The sequence below is a fragment of the Bactrocera tryoni genome, chromosome 5 (assembly GCF_016617805.1).
Source record: "Bactrocera tryoni isolate S06 chromosome 5, CSIRO_BtryS06_freeze2, whole genome shotgun sequence".
Lineage (NCBI taxonomy): Eukaryota > Metazoa > Arthropoda > Insecta > Diptera > Tephritidae > Bactrocera > Bactrocera tryoni.
Window position 1 is genome coordinate 58,876,718 of NC_052503.1, and position 18,993 is coordinate 58,895,710.

The 18,993-nt window shown below is 37.2% G+C and overlaps 3 protein-coding genes and 1 pseudogene across 4 annotated transcripts; 1 reads left to right on the top strand and 3 right to left on the bottom strand.

The window, feature by feature from the left end:
- Nucleotides 1–3,920: 3,920 nt before the first annotated feature.
- LOC120777115 (protein Gemin2) lies at nt 3,921–5,336 on the top strand. The gene is made up of 3 exons (XM_040108253.1): nt 3,921–4,239; nt 4,300–4,485; nt 4,547–5,336. The coding sequence occupies exons 1-3, from the start codon at nt 4,102–4,104 to the stop codon at nt 5,162–5,164; spliced, it is 942 nt and encodes a 313-aa protein (XP_039964187.1). The 5' UTR covers nt 3,921–4,101; the 3' UTR covers nt 5,165–5,336.
- Nucleotides 5,329–6,996, bottom strand: LOC120777114. Of its 2 annotated transcripts, none has more exons than XM_040108251.1 (5): nt 6,550–6,996; nt 6,100–6,441; nt 5,781–6,037; nt 5,606–5,713; nt 5,329–5,542 (listed from the first exon to the last, which is right to left on the bottom strand). In XM_040108251.1, the coding sequence occupies exons 1-5, from the start codon at nt 6,604–6,606 to the stop codon at nt 5,353–5,355; spliced, it is 954 nt and encodes a 317-aa protein (XP_039964185.1). In that variant the 5' UTR covers nt 6,607–6,996; the 3' UTR covers nt 5,329–5,352. The 2 variants fall into 2 exon arrangements, with proteins under 2 accessions (XP_039964185.1, XP_039964184.1); XM_040108250.1 differs by having other exon boundaries at nt 5,329–5,551; nt 6,550–6,994.
- Nucleotides 6,997–7,876: 880 nt separating this feature from the next.
- On the bottom strand, nt 7,877–10,027 carry LOC120777113 (UPF0489 protein C5orf22 homolog). Its single transcript, XM_040108249.1, has 2 exons — nt 9,271–10,027; nt 7,877–9,218 (listed from the first exon to the last, which is right to left on the bottom strand). Exons 1-2 carry the CDS (start codon nt 9,848–9,850, stop codon nt 8,332–8,334), a joined length of 1,467 nt encoding a protein of 488 aa, XP_039964183.1. The 5' UTR covers nt 9,851–10,027; the 3' UTR covers nt 7,877–8,331.
- A 5,152-nt stretch (nt 10,028–15,179) lies between these two features.
- LOC120778379 lies at nt 15,180–17,959 on the bottom strand (annotated as a pseudogene).
- Nucleotides 17,960–18,993: the final 1,034 nt, after the last annotated feature.

Consider the following 18,993-nt stretch of genomic DNA (forward strand, 5'->3'; position numbering starts at 1 on the left):
GTTGTAGATAATTTCGTCTATTTAGGAACCAGCATTAACACCACTAATAATGTCAGCCTGAAAATCCAACGCAGGATTGCTCTTGCCAACCGGTGCTACTTCGGACTGAGTAGGCAATTGAAAAGTAAAGTCCTCTCTCGACGAACAAAAGCTAAACTCTATAAGTCGCTCATAATTCCCGTCCTGCTATACGGTGCAGAGGCATGGGCGATGACAGCAACCGATGAGTCGACGTTACGAGTTTTCGAGAGAAAATTTCTGCGAAAGATTTATGGTCCTTTGCGCATTGGCCATGGCAAATATCGCATCCGATGGAACGATGAGCTGTACGAGATATATGACGACATTGACATAGTTCAGCGAATTAAAAGACAGCGGCTCCGCTGGCTAGGTCATGTTGTCCGGATGGATGAAAACACTCCAGCTCTGAAAGTATTCGACGCAGTACCCGCCGGGAGAAGCAGAGGAAGACCTCCACTCCGTTGGAAGGACCAAGTGGAGAAGGACCTGGCTTCGCTTGGAATACCCAATTGGCGCCACGCAGCGAAAAGAAGAAACGACTGGCGCACTGTTGTTAACTCGGCTATAATCGTGTAAGCGGTGTCTACGCCAATTAAGAAGAAGAAGAATGTTTAAATAATAAAAAAAGTGAAATATTAACAATATAATTTTTGAAAATTAATCAAATAGCATATCAAGGAAAATCGAGGCAACAGATATGTATGCTTGTTGCTGCTAACAAAAGTATATGTTACCTTTAACAGACTGCAAACAGATTTCATTACCAATGTAATCATTAGTAACGGTCAATGTTAACTAAAATATAACAAAAAAGGTACGCATATAAGAGGTGACTTAGAACAAGACAGCATGCCATATCTGCAATTGATTAGAGCGAGGAAACCACTGAACATCAAATGGCGATGTGTTACTTTTTCCCCAATCTCTGAACAAAAGTAGCAAATAGTTGTACGTATGCACGTATGAACAATGACAAATCGCCTACACGTTTCCTAACAAATATCCGTCTGGCAGTCTATGCATAATCCAGCAGAATGTACTGAATATACGCTACTAATATTTCCTACTCTTTTGGAAAGTGTTAAAAGCGCCCAATTTTGTTATTCTATATATTTTCTAATTGTTATATAATAGTCGTGAATTAATTAATGCGTATTGCGGTTAAAACAAATAAAAATTAAAGCGTCTTAATATTTTTATGTAAATCTTAAACAGTAAAAAAATCCGTTTTTATTAAAATTAATTTATATATGTATATTATTACATTTAATACTTCTAAATGTTGCAAAATATTATTTATTTGTTATTATTTATATTAATATTTATTTTTGTCCTTATTCACCATTTTTCAAAATATTAGTGTTATGCTATGCATATTAATAACATAGTATAAAACAGGAATAAAGGGATGTTAAACTTATTCCAGTGTGAGAGCGCCTCAAAATTAGCGTTTTTTATAACATTTTCCATTATGGCCAGATTGAACAAAATTACAATTTTTGTGCACTTATCAACCCAATACCCAAATTTAGTACGAATAAAAATTACTAAATAGTGGTTATTTATTATATGAAGAAACTATTTACATCTTTTTAAAGAATATTATAACAACTGACTCTTTTCCTTTCAATACCCAATAATAGGACTTAAGCTTGTTAGCTCTCAATCATTAAATGTTTTTAATCATTTTCCATTGAAAATAAAACTATGATGCTTCAAATTACAAAACGTTTCATCAAATACCTTTAAATTTCACAATATTATTTAATATTCATTGTTTTACATTTTTTATAAGTGGTCTTGAACGATGCAACAAATCCCTCCGTTTATATATTTTTTGGTAAGATTTCAATCTGGCCATCGCTCGTTTCCAATTGCTAAACGTCAAAACCACCCCAATCCAGTCAACTGTCTGTTTTGACGTTTAGCAATTGTTCTCTCACTTCCAGTGAGAGAGGAGTTTGGCATCCCATTATTCCTGACTCTAAACTTAGCCTAGACAATTAAGTGCTTTTATAAAATGCGGTCATAAAGCCGATTTGGATGTATGACATTCAACTGGGGGATACGGCCTGTGCAACTAATATTAATTTAATACAAAGGTTCCAATCGAAAATTCTTAGAACAATTACGTGTTCACCGTGGTACATGCGTAACGAAAATATCCATAAAGACCTTGGTATTCCGGCGATCAAACACGCCTTAAAAGAAAAGATATACCTGCGTATTAAAGAGCAACGTATCACCAAAACAGCTCAATCACTTGCTTGAGCCAGTCTAGTTTTTAAAGAAATTTAAGATTTTATAACTTATCGTTAGGCTTAAAAAAAAAAGCAGATCCAATAAAAAAAATAATATTGAAAAAAAAATTAAAAGGAGTGCTGAATTGTCTAGCATCCAACTGTTACGAACAAGAACACAAAGCGTGCCATTCCAGCACGAGAGGCACGATCCTTTTGTTTTTCTTCGTCGTCCTCTCGCCCACAAAACACCGATTTGGGCGACAAAAGAGTCCGTGTGTGAACAATATGAATACATTCGCATCGAAGCGAAGAGTAGGAAAGCGAAGTAAAATGTTGGGCAACACTATTTTTCCACGCTTTGCCAAACAACAGCCCTCAATTTCACAGAGAATTTTGATTATATTATATAAATAGTAGATTATATTGTGTAATATAGATTGTATTACATAAATCTACATTCTCTGATTTTTGTAAGAGAGAAGTACGGATAGCAAATCGTTCATTCTGAGATACCATAATTATTCCCTGAACAGGATATATTAAGTTTGCCACGAAATTGGTAGCACACAGAAGGAAACGTCGGAGACCCTACAAAGTATATATGTCGGATCTTAAATTATGGTAACCAGTGTAAAAGTGACAAATCTCGCCTCTGCACTCTAACGGTTGTTTGTTAGTACGCTTTGTTCCATTTATTCGCCAGATGGTCAGGATAGTTCGATGCGAACATGAGAAAGAGATGTTGCGTTAGGTTCGAGGTTTGAGAGAGAGATACGCACTACGATTGTTGTGCGTGTATGCTTGAACCACTGCGAGAGACAGAGATACAAGTATGTTCGTTGCAGCATTTTCTGGAGAACATTGTCGGTATGCAAAAATGCTGGCAGACAGTCTCAAGTTGACTGTGGCGTGATCAAGTTTATTCGCCATGTACAATCCGCGCAATAAAATATGCAGAATCCGAACGATAACCCGACATATATATAAATGATCAGTATGTTGAGCTGAGTCGATTTAGCCGTGTCCGTCTGTATATATACGAACTAGTCCCTGAGTTTTTAAGATATCGTTTTGAAGTTTTGCAAACGTTCAAGAAGCTCCTCATTTGTCGGAACTGCCGAAATCGGACCCCTATAACATATATGTAGCTGCCATACAAACTGAACGATGGGAATCAAGCTCTGGTATCGAAAACTTTCACATTTGACAATGTATCTTCACAAAAGTTGGCACAGGTTCTTTTCTAAGATAATAATGTAATATACGAAGAAATTGTTCAGATCGGCTTTCTATAGCATATAGCTGCTATTCAAACTGAACGATCGGAATCTAGTGCTGGTAGGGAAAATTTTTTTTAGATTATTTAATTTGCTATTAAAGTACTTAATTTAAAGCAAAGCAACGAAAATTGTATGTAAAGCGGCCATTATACTTTTACTCTTCAAAAAATTGTATAAACATACATACATGTATACTGACACATATTTTTATTTCTTGTAACTTGTTTTATATTCACTTTAATTATATTGACTGAAACATGATATTTTCAAAACAGTTTGCATTTCTTTTTACCTCATAAAAATATAAAAATAAATTAAATTCCGAAAAGCATAAATAAATTATGATCGTATATTAACTAAAATAATTTAAATTTTAAATAATTCAAACTTGCTTTGGTAGCACTTCCACTTTATAGGGATTGGCCGCACTTGCCCCTGCATGCAACCCTCAGGATTTAGGCAATTGGATTGTATTTATTAAACATTTGCGGCTTTTGTTTTGATTTCGATCTCCTTCTACATTCGGTGAAAATTTGAATTCAGACAATTTTGCAATCATGTCCACCAAGAAGGATATTTTATATGAAGTGGATCGAAACCAAAAGCGCAAATCAAATATATACAATGCCGATAAAGAAACAACTGAGGATGCTACCGTCAATGGCGGTTGTCCAATGGAAACATTTCAACAACAGGTATAACGCTATAATACTCAATGCTTGGTTTACGATTCAATTATGTATCAAATATAAAAGGCTTTAGAAATACGTGAACCCGGTCTTGATTTCGATCCCTCTGTAGCACCAAAAGACGGCGATGAATATCTTATGCATATGTTGTATGAACGAAAAAAGTGTCCAGCCGTAATGGTACGGGAGCCGAACAAGTGTAAAAAGAATAGAACTGCCGCTGCTTTGGCCGAAAATTTCAAAGATGAAGACGTAAGTGCATTATCAATGTAATTTAATTAATGAAGTGATTAATATATAAGTATACTTAAAGGAACCTTTGAAATCTATCGCATATAACGGAATACTGCCTACAAAAGAGTGGAAGGACTATCAGATTAAAGATTTTGAAGCTACGCGCGAGAAAATAGTGCTTCTACGTTTAGAACTGCACAGACAACGATACGACCAAACGCTGGAACCTCCATTAATAGCTGATCCAGTTGCATGGCATCAATTCTGTCACGACAATCCACCATATCTAAAAACAATATTGCGCTTCAGTCAGCGCACCTTAGAGCAACTTTTGGAATTCATTTGTGATTGGCTGCGTGCTGGTGAAGAGAAAGTAGTTTTGGAAAATATTTCTTCAGAGGACGACATAATGCCTTCGACTTCAAGTGCCGGCTGCAATGAAAATATGAAACCGGTCATATTAGATCTCACAGATACAAATGCATGGTTAGGTACGTGGTTATATGGTGCCCTTACCTGCCTACATATACCCATTGAACCAGAGGTGCATAGTACTTTGCGCGACATAGCACGTGTTTGCATACGATTGCGGGGTCGTTTACCAGCCACAGCAACGGGTAAAGCTGTGCCATACAATTTATTCATACTATTGATTGCAAAGGCATTTGGACAAATGGACTTTGCCGAATTCGTTTGATGAGCCACACTCCATATGGACAATTCCACAAGCATGTAAAATAAATTTTACTAAACGATGTAGACAAATAGAAAAGAAAGTTGAAGCATTAACTAAAAAGTGCAAACATGCCATCATTCAAAATCTGGAAAGTATTCTTTATATAAGTGAATAAAAAACATGTCTAACATCATAACATCAGTTTGTATTCAGTAGTTCTTTCTGTGTAAATTTGTATAATATTTGCTATAGAATACTTTTCGGTACGATTGACAGGTCTCACATCGACGAAGGTGATCGTCCGGCGCAGATATCGAGGAAACTGTGCAAATAGAATGGCATTGTTGTGAGGGACAACTCATACGCGTAACTTGGCTGAGATTGTATGAACTAGTATTACTGAAATTACTAAAAAGAAGATTTATAAATAGTTATGCAAATGTAAAAAAAAGGATACTTCACCTAGAACCAGTTGAAAGGCGACGTTCGCTGTTTTGACTTGACACTGCATCTATTTTGTATGACTTTGGCGCATTCGAACAAGGAAAAGCACTACTCTTCTTTGAAAACCTTGTGAGCGAAACGTAGTCAAATGCATGTAATACATAAGTATAAAATACTAAGTGAAGATACACACCCACTACCACAATTTGTTTTCAGGTGACAAACTGGTCGCTGACGTCGTTTCTCTTCCAAATAGTTAAAGCAATTATTTGGGGGAGATAGTGACTGCTGAGTGTGCCGGTTTAGTTTGCGTTTAGCTTCAAATTCTAGTTTCTTCAAAGCTATATTGTTGCCAGACTGCTGTACAAATTTTTCATTTCCCTCATCCCGTTGTGGACGGTCCTGCACATCTATATGCGCGCTCAACTCCACTTTAGGTGCAATAATTCCCTTGAAGACCCAGTGGCACATTTTGGGAAATGAATTATAAAATAAATATGTTTTTTAATTACCGGAAATGATGGCGTGGCTTTCATCAGAAGTTGTACGTTGATATTGTGTTCACAGGACAATTTTGGTACATCTGATTTCATTAGATCGGCCAGTTTACCAATAAAGAACGCCATGCGTCGCCCATTCTGCCAAAGCGTTATCTCCATTTGCTCAGCGGCTAACACGCGTTCCAAGTCACTCAGTGAGCCGACAGACTTAAAGTAGCCATCCATAGTGAATTTGTCATGGCAGAGCAGGGGGAAACGTGGCTCCATAGCTCCGGTACGAAAAAAGTAACCCAATGTTTTGATAGTAACCTCCAAATAACCATGTGTACAAAGCCACACCCCGGGACAAGTCACCTAAAATAACGGTAATAGTGTATTCCAAATTGTACATATAATAATTATTTTTATAATACATATTTGCTTGCATTTGTTCACGAATTTATAATTAGTGAAACTACTTACCGCATGTAACTGAAATTCTATTTTAACAAGCAAACGTTTCGAGTACATTTTCCACATATTTAAGAAAAATTGAGGAATAAATTAGTATAAAATACAATTTTTCTGTTCTGTTCTGTACTGGGCGCCCTTGAAAATAATTGTTTGTATAGAAAGTGGACATTTGTTTCGTTTTGCTTTCGTTAACAACAAAAGGTTGTGGAGTTGGGTCGCAAGGGACTGCTCCCCTTTGAACTACGTTCAGTCGCAAGCATATATGTATGTACATACATAAATATGTATGTATGTATGTCTCATTTTTTGTTTTGCCGGTGAATTTAAAATGAACGCGTAGCTAACCAGCGGTTGCTAAAGGTATTCTCTAGGTTAGTACTCTGCTTTTTCTGTTTGAATATTCAGATGTACAAGTGTTAGATATTTATGTTTAAGCATAACTACGTCCATAAGTAGCACTTGAACTACTAAATACATATGTATGTATGTATCTAGTAAATACGTATGTAAACAAAATTTGAATGCTATATAATTAATATTAGCACTAAATTCACGGAAACTTTATTAAATTTATTTCAAACTTTTTTTAAGCCACAACCCAAAATGTATTATAAAATTAAATTATTGTGTTAATGCATTGAAATAACACAATAAATAATATAAACTTTTTTTAAGCCACAGCCCAAAATGTATTATAAAATTAAATGATTGTGTTAATGCATTGAAATAACACAATAAATATGTTACACTTCTGATCACCAAAAAATATGCCTTACTTATCGCTCCTGCTCCTCCAACAGAACCAGCTGATACAATAATGAACTGCAACTAACCAACTTAAAACTAAAACTTATCGTCCAAACTTATCCATTCACACGTATGTATGTTAAAAGAAAGAACAAAAACACTCGCCAAAGGTGATTGTGCTCTCACGTGGCGCTCCGTTCTTGGCACAGAAACTTTGTGTAACACAATAGGGTCCCCAATAGTACATCCAAACAAAGTCAGCACCTTACAACGCCACGAATGGTCAGCGATTTAAGGGTGGACAGAGTAAAGGACATACACACACAATTCGTATATGTGTATCTACTTTGAGCATACCTAGTACAGCATAAGTAATGCTAGCGTGTGGAGTAATGCGCCAAGCTTTTGTGGCTATAAAAATGAAATTCACTCAGAAGAGTGTAATAAATAAAAGCCATATTTTTGCCATTTCAACAATTAACTAACATAGCAATATGTAACGGTTTATTGTATTTTAAAGAGCTTGTTTATCTGCCGAATATATTTCTAAGAACTGGCTATTTTTTAAACAAATAAAACTTTTCTGCGATAAAATGAGCTATAAAAGCTCCTTTATTGAATCGTGCTTTGTTAGATACTTATTTAATTTCTTCGAGTTTTATAGCATACATTTATATTTACTTAGTTAATAGTTCTCCATGATATCATTTATATTAATATTTTTTTAAATATTTATTAGTACATATGTCTGACTTTTAAATAAAAAATAATATTCTAGAATTACTACATCATTATCATCTTACAACTACGTATAAATTGTGCACAGTGCGTACACCGTAAAAAGTTTTCATAGTTTGTTCAAATGGCGTATGGGACAAGCCTCGCCATTAAACATTTTTAACTACATATGCACATTTACTTAGAGTATGTTTCATATGTTAATTTGCAATGGTGGAACTATACGAACTCAGCAGCCATGAGTAGTGCCGATTCCTTAAAGTGTACGCACACTTAAGCACAGCCATCGAATCCCGAATTAACGCATTACAACTGCATTACATCCCATTCTTCGTCCAAATAATGAAGTATAGGTTTATCATGCAAACGATTACCAAAGACTTCTCGCAACACTTCCAATACTCTTTCTTGAATAACTCCCACTTGATGTTTGGGACAGTAATCATCTTCGGCAGAGCAAGCCATTGTTATGAGCACAGGCGGAGTGGGTAAATTTTGTAATAAACATTTAAATTGTCCGATATATTGTTCCAATTCTTTGGATGTGCTAATGTGGTGTGGTAATCCATTTGTATCGGTTGTACTACCTGAATCATATATAAGCAGCCAGTCTATTTCATCGTCTGCATAATGTTTCTGTAGTGATTTTGCTAGATTCTCAATGCGAGCATAAGTCTCTGGCGCAATAATGTTCGGATCAGGTGCCGGTGTTAGACCATCTAAAGTTCTTGTTTCTTCCAAATGTTCAAATATCTTTTTTAGTGCTTCCAATTGTAATTTGCGTCGCTCAGTTGTGCCACCACAGTCTTTGACTTCGGGTTCAAAGTGGAAAATATCGCTGAGTTGTTCATAACAATTTGCATCTTTATAAATTTCTAAAAATGGATTTGAAGTACTAAAGAAATCCAAATCAATGTCTAATACAAAATTTGGTCCATCTGCCTCTTTGATGAACTGTGCGGTGTCAATTGGTGCACTACTACTTGAAGTATCTACATTAATTACTTGCAATTCCATATTGCGCGTATCTAGCAACTCTTTTGTATCACAGTAGTTACCCTCAGATATAAAATAATCAAGCGGGCAATCTACACTAATTTTATCATTCTTATGGCCAATCTTAAAGTTGTATTTGCCTAAAGGAATTTGTTGGCACCAAGAATTCTTCAACCAAATAACTCTATTGAAGTGACCTAAAAATAAAAATTAGCAATACATATTTTATAAAAATTATTACAATTTTACCTGCATAGCAAGCCGGCATAATCCAATTTTCAATGCTAAGCTCTGCCAACATGGTTTCCTTATCATAAGAAGCACTAGCTGGAATTTCCCGTGATATAACCATATCAGGGTGCGAATCAAAATGTATTAGAATATTATTCTCCAGCGGCAAGTGTCGTGTGGCCAAACAACGATATATAAATTCCAACACATCATTGTGATAGTCCGCAATAAAAATAGGAATGCGTTGGAATTTGCGCGGTTGTGCATTCTTGAATTCTTCTGTATCCAAAGTAAAATCTTTCGGCTTTAACGCAATTCTATCTGATACAGTTCCTGCTATAGAAGTGGTGGAGACATTCCCCAAACCACTTTCTTCATCTAAATCAGATTTGGGGCGCTTTGTTGGCGGCTGTTCCTCTGTTCCCGCCTCACTTTCAGTCGTTTCTTTTGGAGCATAAACCGTATCAATATTTTTCGCTGACACGCTTTCACTTACCGCCGACGATGATTCTACAAGTCCATCACTAGCCTCTATTACCCCTTTTGGTGATATCTCCACCGTGGACGAGGCACTATGTACATTTGAATCTCCTTCCATTTCAAATTAGATTTTTTTAATATACTTGCCAAGCGAAAATTTTGAAAAATCACTGTTTTGTTTTCTTTTGGTAAACTAGTCTGAAAAGTGCTTTGAACTTTTTTTTCTCTGTCTTTACGCTTTGAATATGAAAGTAACAAATTTCGGCGAAAATCAGCGATTGTTTGCGTCTTCTTCTTCTTCTCATTCAAACCTATTCACAACTCTAATGCAGCGATTAGAATAAAAGCTTTTAAATTGTGATTCATTTGCTTCATAACCAAAAAAATAAATGAAAACTTATAGGAAGTTTATTATAAAAATTGTATGCTCAGCCCAAGAGATTAAACTTACAATATTGATGAAGACAGAGCTACCGTCCAGTCCGTCTTGCCAATCGGTTTGGATGATTTGAAACTTCGATGACTGGGTCGCCCAACTGTTGGCCGTAAACCACCGGAACCTGTTGACGGATCATCCAAAGTCATATTTAAATCAGATCTCACTCCCGCTCAGTTGACGCACTTCAAGAACCTTCGCACAGCTGGATTCTCTGGTGAAGAATGGCGATTCCTCTAAGACAATAAAATACGTTAATGGAGTCCCGAAATTAGTCAATAAGAATTTTAGCTTGTTCACCGATGAGGGAGACTCAAACAATCTTGCACATCCACTATCAGAATGTGAGGGGACTACGTACCAAGCTCTACGTATCTACGTAAAAATCAAGTGCAATAGTTCAGACATCATTATTGGATGTGTCTACATTCCTCCGAGAGCATCACTAGTCGCTTACCAAGCGTTTCTCGATACACTCCAGTACTTGAAAGTAAAGCACAAAGATACCAACTTCCTCATCACGGGGGATTTCAACCTTCCAAGTAGCTCGCCTCATATAGACTGTGAAAATTTACTCTATGAAGGCTTCTCTCTGTTAGAATGCCGCCAATTTAATAACATTCAAGCCGATAATCATAATTTACTTGATCTTTGTTTCAGTAATCAGCATATACATGTTGATCACACGCAGGCAATTACCACAATGGGTCGATATCATCCAGCCCTTGGTATCACGATCGAACTCCAGCTCAGCCTCAAACCACTAACTGTACCTTTCCATGATTTCAAAAGTGCTGACTATGGAGAGCGTTAATGCATTTTATCTAAACGTCAATTGGTCGAGCCTGTATTCATCCTCTACCCTAGACAGCAAGGTTGTAGTCTTCTACGGATATGACATTATTCAAAGAGGTATATCCACCTATGGACCTGTCCGTTCACAAAATAACAACAACTTTCCGTACTGGTTTTCAAGCGAATTAAAACACAAAACTATACTTAAGAAGGAAGCCCATACTACATACAAGAAGTGCAATTGCAAAAAGAATTATAGAAAGTTTAGCGAACTCAGGAGATTATGTAAAATTCGCAATAAACAATGCTACAAGAATTACATAGATAAAATTGAACAACAAGTAAAGGATGATGCTAATGTTTTCTGGAAATTTGTCGAACATAAAAAAAGAGGTAATGGTGACATCCCGTCCACCATGTCCTGGGATAATCTGACGGCAGACTCAGGTATCGATTTTAGCAATATGTTCGCATCCTTTTTCAATAGTGTGTACAACCAAAATTCTCACCAGTGTTCACCGTCAACTGAAGTAGAACCAGCTCCGACTGTCACCATGGATGAATTTGGGGTTAACATCAATGATGTCCATAAAATTATGTCGACACTGAACTTGAAGAAAGGTGCTGGTCCGGACGGCTTACCAAATACTTTTCTTAAAAACTGTGCAGACAGCCTTAGCGTGCATATCACACACTTATGCAGTTACTCACTACAAAATGGTGTCTTCCCACCTATATGGAAATCATCCTACATCTGTCCGATTCACAAGGACGGCCCAAAGTCTGAGATCGTTAACTATAGGCCAGTTTGCATCCAATCAGCTTTGGCCAAGCTTTTCGAGAAGATAGTTCTTCCACAACTGACTGCATTCTTCACAAATATTATCACCAACAAGCAGCATGGTTTCGTCGGCGGAAGGTCGATTTCCTCTAACCTGTTTATCTACGTAACTTATCTACTAGGTGCCCTAAACAATGGCCACTCAGCTCACACCATTTACACCGATTTCAGCAAGGCTTTTGACAGGGTGGATCATACTACTGCCAAACAAACTTAGAAGATACGGTATATGCGGTAATGCACTGTGTTGGATTCAATCATATCTTACAGGAAGGCATTTCCAAGTCAAAGTAGACGGATACCTGTCTGCTAAGCATAATGTAACCTCAGGAGTACCTCAAGGGTCACATCTGGGGCCTATTCTCTTTAATATCTTCGTAAACGATATTTTCGATAACTTTCAATCAGAATTTTGCTTTATGCAGACGATTTGAAGATCTTCAGAATGATAACCAGCAAGACCTTCGAGTTCTTCAGAATGACATAGACAAGCTTTCGTTGTGGTGCCGATTAAACAAATTGGACTTGAATGTCAGAAAATGTGTAACTGTATCCTACTCACGGTCACATATCAGAATACCAGCTAATTATTATCTAAACGATGAGTTGTTAAGTGAAGTGGATCATGTAAAGGACCTGGGTATCATTATAGACAATAAACTGACGTTTAACAAGCATATTGAGAAGATTACTCTCCAGGCTTTTAAAATTCTGGTATTCATTACTAGATCATCACTGTTACGCCTTTATTCATCAATGGTTCGGCCAATTTTAGAATATGGCACTGTAATTTGGACGCCTTATACCGATGCTGCCTCTAGTCGTATTGAAAAAATACAATCAAAGCTATGTAAATGTCTTGGCTATCGATATGGTATTCCTGGTGGTTACAACACAGTGTCTGATGTCTATAAACACTATAACATCAACAGCCTGCAAGAACGTCGTCACGTAGCTGACATGATATTTTTCTCCAAAGTCGTGAACGGCCTTATCGATGCGCCAGACATCATCAGCAGTTTCGAGTTTGCATCAGTGGGTCCCTCACCGCCTCCTGAAGACTATGAAAACTACCAAGAGCTACATTTTCAATGGTCCTCACAACCGTCTGGCCAGGCTCGTCAACTCATTACATAGTGATGTGGACTTCTATAGCGGATCACTCAGTGCCTTCATCCCAGTTATCAAATCACGTCTCCTGCAATATCCCTAGTCTCACGTTTTCCACTTTCTTGCTATTCTTACAATTTTGTTCAATTTATAGTTTTATTTATACTAGTATTAAATACTCTTAATCCATCCCTCTTAATTACATAACAAATATTATATAATTTTAAATTTTTTAGTTGTATAATGCCGTTTGGCGTATGTATGGCAAAACCGAGCAAGAAGTGAAGTGTGAAGTTTGTCCTTGTTCCCTTTCTTTTGCCCATGGCTGTGGGTGCCCTTTCTAATTTCTTCTCTAAGATCAATAATACATACAGTATACAGTACGACATGAAAAAAAGTATTGTTAATGTATATAAATTCTTGAATGTGTCTAAAAACTTTATGAGATTTTTTTCTCGCTTGTATTGTAGTTGATTGAATGCACGTTTTTCTGTCTTCTCAATCTTTTTTCTTTGAACCGTAATAATTTGAATTTTAAATGATGCATTATGCATGATAAATGAAGTTTGCCAGCTAATAGTTGGAATGTTTAAATGTTTCAATTGTTTTAGGAGTTTATGATTTAAGAAAACACGTCAACTCAGAGAAACACAAAAAAAAAAAAACGTGAGAACTTCTTCAACATCGCAATCCTTGGATACTTTCATGGTCACAAAATCATCTTCAACGGCACTTAAAGTCTGGGCTGCAGAAGGAACTCTGACATTCCACACTGTAAAACACCACTCTAGTTATTTATTTTATTAAAGCTTACATAATAAACAAATTATTATATAAACTAAAGTACGCAGCGCTAGCATTATAGGATTTCGGCTGACTGGTGGGAAAAATTAGAAACTTGTTTAAATACAACGAAGGAGATCTGTATCCTTCAGATAACTGTAAATTTTAGATATGTTGCTAATAGTTGGGTTCATTAAAAGCTGAACAGGATCATCATTGTTAAAGTTTTTATGTCTGAAGCTGTCCAGAGTAGGACAAAAAACGAGTAGGTGTAGCACACTAACCGTAGACTCACAAAAGGGACATTGGCTGATGTGACTACCATCCAGAAGGTGTGCATTGGTAATGATAGTGTGTCCAATGCGGAGTCTGACGTACGGAGTGATGAGATTGACCAATCAACAGCTAAATTGGTGCTTCTCAGTTGAGCGATGAGCCGGTAGATATCGCCCTTAACGAAAAATGGTGAGGTTACAGTGGGAGAGTGACACATTTCCTTGGCAATTGAGTCCGCAAGCATGTTTCCAATTATACCCGAGTGGCTGGGAACCCACATAATTCTGAGTTTATGTGGAAGAGATATCAAAATGTCTCTGATGGCGCAAATGATGTAATTGGAGTTATTGCAGTTTTTTAAAGTTAGAAAGCAGGATAAACTGTCAGTACAGATAATATATTTTCCTTTGTTTAGCTTTGAGTATTGAACAGCTTTAAGAATTGCGGTAGCTTCAGCTTTTGATCCGTCTGTGAATAGAAGTTTCCAACAAGCTGATTTGAGAGGAGCTGTTACTTTCAGGAAGTGGGCTTTATAAACATTGCTAGAAGTATTGTTCTTTCGTAGTTGAACTAAATCAGAAACAAATGAGGCTACACTCACACGCCACGGGGGGTGTTTAATACTCCAAGGTAAAGCTATTTTATGCGGTAACTCATTTACTTTCACAAACATGGCGCATTTGTATAACGATGATTGAATCTTTGGCGATCGTATACGTGTCAGAGCTGAGTGGAAATCCTTTTTCAGAATAAAACTGGGATTGATTATGAGCTTAGGATAGAGTTTATATAAGCTGTCTTCCATATTGTCTTTTAAAAAAGGCGGTACAGATTTAGGCAATATGTTTTTTATCGGAGATGTTGGAAACGCACGAATAGAACGACGGGCAGCAGAATAATACGGTGCGGCAAGCAACTTGATATGATTTTTAGAATGATGTCCATATATTTCTAAGCCGTAATTAATTATTGATAAGATGAGAGCTTTGGAGACCTTTACCAGTAGAGCCGGGCCAATGAGGGAGCGCTTACATGAAAGATACTTGATTATGTTTAAATTAACAAATAGTCTTTTTCTTACATATTGACAATGTTGCTTAAATGAATACTTAGAGTTTAGTATTAAGCCTAGGAACTTAAACCTATCTGTACAGATTAAATTTATATTATTAACGGTAAGTGTGGGTGTATTACAATGATGTTTCTTACAAATATGTAATAACTTAGATTTAGAGGAAGAAATTGACGTGCCCGAAGAACCCTACCAATGGATTAAGAGGGATAAGATTTTAGAAAAGGAAGACGTAACAACGGACAAATCGGAGGCATTAGAAAATAATACTAAATCATCAGTATAGATTTGGTGACTGATATTAGGGAAGACAGATAAAATTGTACTGATTTCATCAAATGCGATAATAAAAAGTAAAAAGACTGAAAGGGGGGAACCTTGGGGTGTTCCATTATCAAGAGGTAGTATAGGGGATCGGACATTAGAAACAAGTACACTAATTTTACGTTTAGAGAGAAAAGATTTAACAAAGTTATATATATGTGAGCCGACTTTCCATTTTCTAAGCTGCCTTAATACCACGTGTATACCAATCCGATCAAAAGCTTTTAAAAAATGAAGTGAAAGTATCGATACATGATTTTTGTGGGATAATGAATCAGAGACAAATTGGTCAAGATGCAGAAGAGCGTCTAACGTCCCCTGCCCCTTCTTAAATGCAAACTGGTTATGGTGAATAAGATTGTGAGATTGAGCATACCAGGATAGCCTGATAGCAATGATTTTCTCCATTAGTTTTCTAGGCAAGGCAGGCGGGATATAGGCCGATAACTATTGACTTCGCAGGGAGGCTTACCACGTTTTAAAATGGGAATGACAGCGCTGGTCTTCCAAAGCAGAGGATAGTTGCCTGACCGAAGGATGTTATTATAAAGATTAATTAGACGAGATAGCAGGGGGGTGTTTAATGATAGGGTAGGATATTTTATCAATCCCAGGGGTTTCGCCCTTAACTACAGAGAGTGCAGAGAGGAGTTCAAGAATGGATATATCAGAATCTAAAAACCTAGCTGAAGAAGACAAGTTCGAGGGAGGCAGGTAAGAGGAGGAAAGAGCGGACAGTTTGCTGGAGGAAAATTCAGGAGAAAAACTGGAATCCGAGGAAACGTTGGAAAAGTGAAGCGCAAATTCCTAGGGTATATCTTGCGGATATAGAAGATTGCCACGAGGGGAATTGAGGAGAGAAATCGGAGAAAAAGAGGTTAAACCAGACAGTCTCCTTATGTCAGCCCAAATCTTTTTTGGGTTAATAGAGGAATTGATTTCGCTAGTGAACTTTTGAAAACAGAGAACTTTAGCAGATTTCGCCTTACGACGAAAAATCGCATTAGATTTTTTGTATTGCATTAAGTTAGCATTTAAACGAGTGCGCTTGAATTCGTGCCAAGCAAATTGTTTTTGTTGCCTAAACGCACAGAGTTCACTATTGCACCAACGAGGTGCAGGTTTGGCTGAGGAGGACTGAGGTATGGAATAATTAGCTGCGGAACGGATAATTTTTTGAATACGTGAGGACTCCTGATAGACATTGGCCGAAATGGGGAAAAGACGGGAATGAAATTCACAGAAATGTTCAAGTATATCCCAATCAGCCAAGTCTGTTTTAAAGCATACTCTAGTCTTAAACCGGGATGCATGATGGGGAGAGGAAATTTTAGAAAGAATGGGGAAGTGATCGCTACCATGTAGGTCATCGATCCGGAGCCATTCAGTTTTGGTGAGTAGGGATGGGGAACAAAGCGATAGGTCAATATGTGTAAAGGAAGAGTGAGTGGAAAAGTGGGTGGGAGAACCGTCATTAAGAACAATGCAGTTAGAACTAAGTATAACATCTTCAATAATTCGACCTTTCGGATTAGCTGAGGAAGACCCCTAAAGGGGGCTCCAAGCGTTAAAATCACCGGCCAGTAAGAAAGGAGTAGTTCCAGACGGGAAGAGATGACAGATATCACTTAAAGTGAAAGATTCATTAGGAGGGGAATAGGCACAAGTAATGATGAGTTTATAAGGAGAAAGAATTTCTATGGAGAGGGAGGAGATGTTTGAAGGAGTAGGGGGGAGGGTGTTATGTGGTACTTTTCTGTTGATCAGAATGGCTATTCCCTGTTTGCTGGTGGTATTGCTGGGGAGGTTATAAAAATAACCTATATATGCCTTGGGGGTATGAGCTACAATATTGTTGGCAAGATGAGTTTCATTTAATAATATTGCTGAGGGTTGAATGTTTTAATTAAAAGTTCGAGTTCGATGTAGTTATTTAAGTATCCGTTGATATTCCACTGAAGGATGGATAACATGGATAGAAAAATAAAGAAAAAGTAATAATGTGAGGTTATGGGAATTTATTTATTTATTTACTTATAAAAGTTTACATAACAATAAATTATTACATAAACTAAAGATAACGCAGCGCTAGCGTCGGAGGCTTTCGGCTGGCATGTTGGCTAGGGCGGTTTCAAATGCGTCGGAGTAGGTCGGTCTCTCTGAGGAAGTTATATATCTTGCTAATATTATTGTCAGTAAGGTTTTTTACCAGCTGTGTAGGATTAGTATCATTGAAATAGTGTAGTCTTTGGGCGTCAAGTTTCGGGCAGCAATCCAAGAGGTGGTTAATGCTAAGTGAAAAGTTGCAGAAAGGGCAGCAACTAGGAGTAGCGCCTTGAAGCAAATGAGAGGTTGTAATAATCGTGTGGCCAAGGCAGGGCTTTGTACGACTGGGGTTGATTGAGGAGTAGTGATGGTTATATCGGCTCCACTCGGTTAGCAGTTTTTTTTGCCTCTCATTATTTATAATCCGATAGATATCCCTTTTAAAAAGAACGTTGGAAGTTATGGTAGGAGTAAGAACCATATCTTTAGCGATCTTATCGGCAATCGTGTTGCCGTTTATATCTGCGTGACCGGGGACCCACATGATTTTGATATTCTTGGGGTGTGAAATAAGGATGTTACGAATGTTTTCAATAACGGGGTTGGTTTGGTTACATCCCTTAATAGCTTGAAATCATGACATACTGTCAGCAAATTATACATTTTCCTTTATTTCGTACGGAATAAAGCATCGCGTTGAATATTGCCACGGCTTCTGCTGTGTAAATCGAGCAGAAATTAAACAAGATACCATAAGAAATTACTTCTCCATGTTCTTTCACGACAGCAAATGAAGTCTGTGATGATTTTGAGCCGTCGGTAAAAATCAGATCCCATCCAGTAGATTTATATTTAGCTGCCACTTCAAGGAAATTTGCCTTCTATACATCGTTGGGAGTATCCGCCTTCCGCAGATGGACAAGTTCATTGATAAAAGAATCATTTCTAAACAGCCACGGCGGATGAATGCTTTTGAGAATATGAGGCCTTTGGAGTGGAATGCCGATATTCTTTGCGAATTTGCCGCATAAGTAAACAGATGATTGCACTTTGGGTGGCCGTTTGCGCGAAATCGCTAATTGTAGGTCCGTTCTAAGAAGAGCATTCGGTGAAAACATCAGCTTAGCATAGAGTTTGCGAATTGAATCTTCGGCGTCATCGAATATTGTATTTAGCCCAGATTCTGCGAATAAATTATTTAAGGGAGTCGTTGGAAACGCGCGGCGCTCTTCGAATAGCAGCGTGGTAAGGGGCATTAAGCATTTTCAATTTATTTTTTGCATGGTGTCCATAAACTTCCAAACCGTATTGTATAGTTGAGACAATAAGTGCCCTGGTTACGTTAATCAACAGTGCCGGACCGATAAATGAGCGCTTTGCGGAGAGGTACTTAACTATTAATAGTTTGGACATTAATCTATCTCTTACATATTGACAATGTTGTGCGAAAGAGTACTTAGAGTCTAATATTATACCTAAAAACTTAAGGCTATTTGTACAATTTATAGTTATATCAATGGGTGATACAGTTTCTTTTTCTACAAATGTGCAACAATTTGGATTTGCTAGGGGATATTG

What these genes read in the sequence shown, in the direction of transcription:
- LOC120777115 (XM_040108253.1), top strand. Translation starts at nt 4,102, where the DNA reads ATGTCCACCAAGAAGGATATTTTATATGAAGTGGATCGAAACCAAAAG. An exon ending in TGGAAACATTTCAACAACAG is followed by an intron (nt 4,240 to 4,299) that starts GTATAACGCTAT and finishes CAAATATAAAAG; the next exon opens with GCTTTAGAAATACGTGAACC. An exon ending in AAAATTTCAAAGATGAAGAC is followed by an intron (nt 4,486 to 4,546) that starts GTAAGTGCATTA and finishes GTATACTTAAAG; the next exon opens with GAACCTTTGAAATCTATCGC.
- LOC120777114 (XM_040108250.1), bottom strand. Translation starts at nt 6,606, where the DNA reads ATGTGGAAAATGTACTCGAAACGTTTGCTTGTTAAAATAGAATTTCAG. An exon ending in TAGAATTTCAGTTACATGCG is followed by an intron (nt 6,442 to 6,549) that starts GTAAGTAGTTTC and finishes CCGTTATTTTAG; the next exon opens with GTGACTTGTCCCGGGGTGTG. An exon ending in CGCCTTTCAACTGGTTCTAG is followed by an intron (nt 5,552 to 5,605) that starts GTGAAGTATCCT and finishes TCTTCTTTTTAG; the next exon opens with TAATTTCAGTAATACTAGTT.
- LOC120777113 (XM_040108249.1), bottom strand. Translation starts at nt 9,850, where the DNA reads ATGGAAGGAGATTCAAATGTACATAGTGCCTCGTCCACGGTGGAGATA. An exon ending in TATGCCGGCTTGCTATGCAG is followed by an intron (nt 9,219 to 9,270) that starts GTAAAATTGTAA and finishes TTTTATTTTTAG; the next exon opens with GTCACTTCAATAGAGTTATT.